Raw genomic sequence first — 1,433 nt, 5'->3', positions numbered from 1 at the left:
TCTTTTACTCCTTGACTGTCGCACGCGTTGGAATTCAACCTTTTTAATGATTCGCCGTGTTCTACGTCTCCGGAATGCTGTGGATGCTTTCATGCATGATGTGTCAAGTACATCAGTCCGCCATTTTACTCTTACTGCCCAGCAATGGCGCCAGCTTGAATATCTTTGTGAACTTCTTGCACCATTTTATCTTTTGACATTAGCTCTATCCCGCCAGCACGGCCCGTCAGCTCAGAGTGTTTTTGCTGTTTATGATACCCTTTTTACCCATCTGGAGCTCTCTATTGAGACATTAAAGCGGAAACGACTTACTTGGAAACAGCAGATTCGGCAGGGGCTTGAGGCTGCTTATCATAAGTTAAGTGCTTATTATGGCCGGACTTATGATGCCCAAGGTGATGTCTTTGCCGTTGCAACAATTTTAGATCCATCTTCTAAGCTCAAATATTTCACCACTACTTCTTGGAAGGGAGAAGGAACAAACTGGGAAGCTCATTATCGGAAACGATTTATTGATGTCTTCCAGTTTTACAAGGAGAGGCATCCTCATATTACTGTCAATACAGCTCCGTTACATCAGATATCACAATTCGATCAAGTCCGCCAGCATTTTATCAAGAAAAGAAGAATTACCATGACCTGCCAAGATAGTTCATTCGCTGAAGTTGAGACCTACTTAAATGAGGGTACGTTCTTAGTTCGCTGCTACATTAAATTCTAACTAAGTTAGAATAGGCACTGTCTCTCAAGATATTTTAGAGTATTGGCGTTTAAACCAGCAACGGTTCCCAATACTCTCAATTATGGCCCGCGACTTCTTATCAGTTGCAGTGTCAGGAGTTGGTGTTGAATCCCTTTTTAATACCAGTCGTGATATCTGTCACTATCGCCGAAGCCGCCTCGATCCAAAAACTATTCATGGACTTATGATACTTCTTATGGCAGATCGCTTTCAGTTAAGGGAAGACTGCCGAATCGAGAAGGAAGAGGGTGATAATATATCAGATATCTATAACTACCTTGAACAACCGGGTGATAAGGATCACTTTGAATATATCAGTGATAGTGATGATTCTGGGGATCCTGAGGAGAATCTGTTCGATCTACTGGACGAGGATCATGTTGAAGATGAAGATACCCCTGAAATACCTGATATTCAGCCTTCAACACCAATAGAGAAGGAGCATGCACAGTTCCATGAAGATGATAGTGAAGATGATATACGGGGACCAGAGACTTTAGGCCATCGGCGGCAGTCAAGATATGGAGCTAGGGCTGTAAATTATCGTGCTCTTGCCGGTTATCGGACATATAATACCCAACATTAGGCTTTTAATCAGACTTAGTGTTTTTCCTTTAGAGTTATATATTCCAACTTAGTTAGAATTTTATTTACTTATATCTTTAGTAGCTTCTGCCTTAATATCTGTATT

The 1,433-nt window shown here is 41.4% G+C and overlaps 1 protein-coding gene across 1 annotated transcript; it reads left to right on the top strand.

The window, feature by feature from the left end:
* The first annotated feature begins 768 nt into the window (after window positions 1-768).
* Window positions 769-1,433, top strand: BDW43DRAFT_295772 (uncharacterized protein). The gene has a single exon (XM_032044101.1). It carries the CDS (start codon window positions 804-806, stop codon window positions 1,326-1,328), a length of 525 nt encoding a protein of 174 aa, XP_031893624.1. The 5' UTR covers window positions 769-803; the 3' UTR covers window positions 1,329-1,433.

The sequence above is a fragment of the Aspergillus alliaceus genome (assembly GCF_009176365.1).
Source record: "Aspergillus alliaceus strain CBS 536.65 unplaced genomic scaffold BDW43scaffold_263, whole genome shotgun sequence".
NCBI lineage: Eukaryota > Fungi > Ascomycota > Eurotiomycetes > Eurotiales > Aspergillaceae > Aspergillus > Aspergillus alliaceus.
The sequence above is the reverse complement of the archived record's forward strand: the minus strand, read 5'-3'. Positions and strand labels throughout refer to the sequence as shown.

What these genes read in the sequence shown, in the direction of transcription:
- BDW43DRAFT_295772 (XM_032044101.1), top strand. Translation starts at nt 804, where the DNA reads ATGGCCCGCGACTTCTTATCAGTTGCAGTGTCAGGAGTTGGTGTTGAA.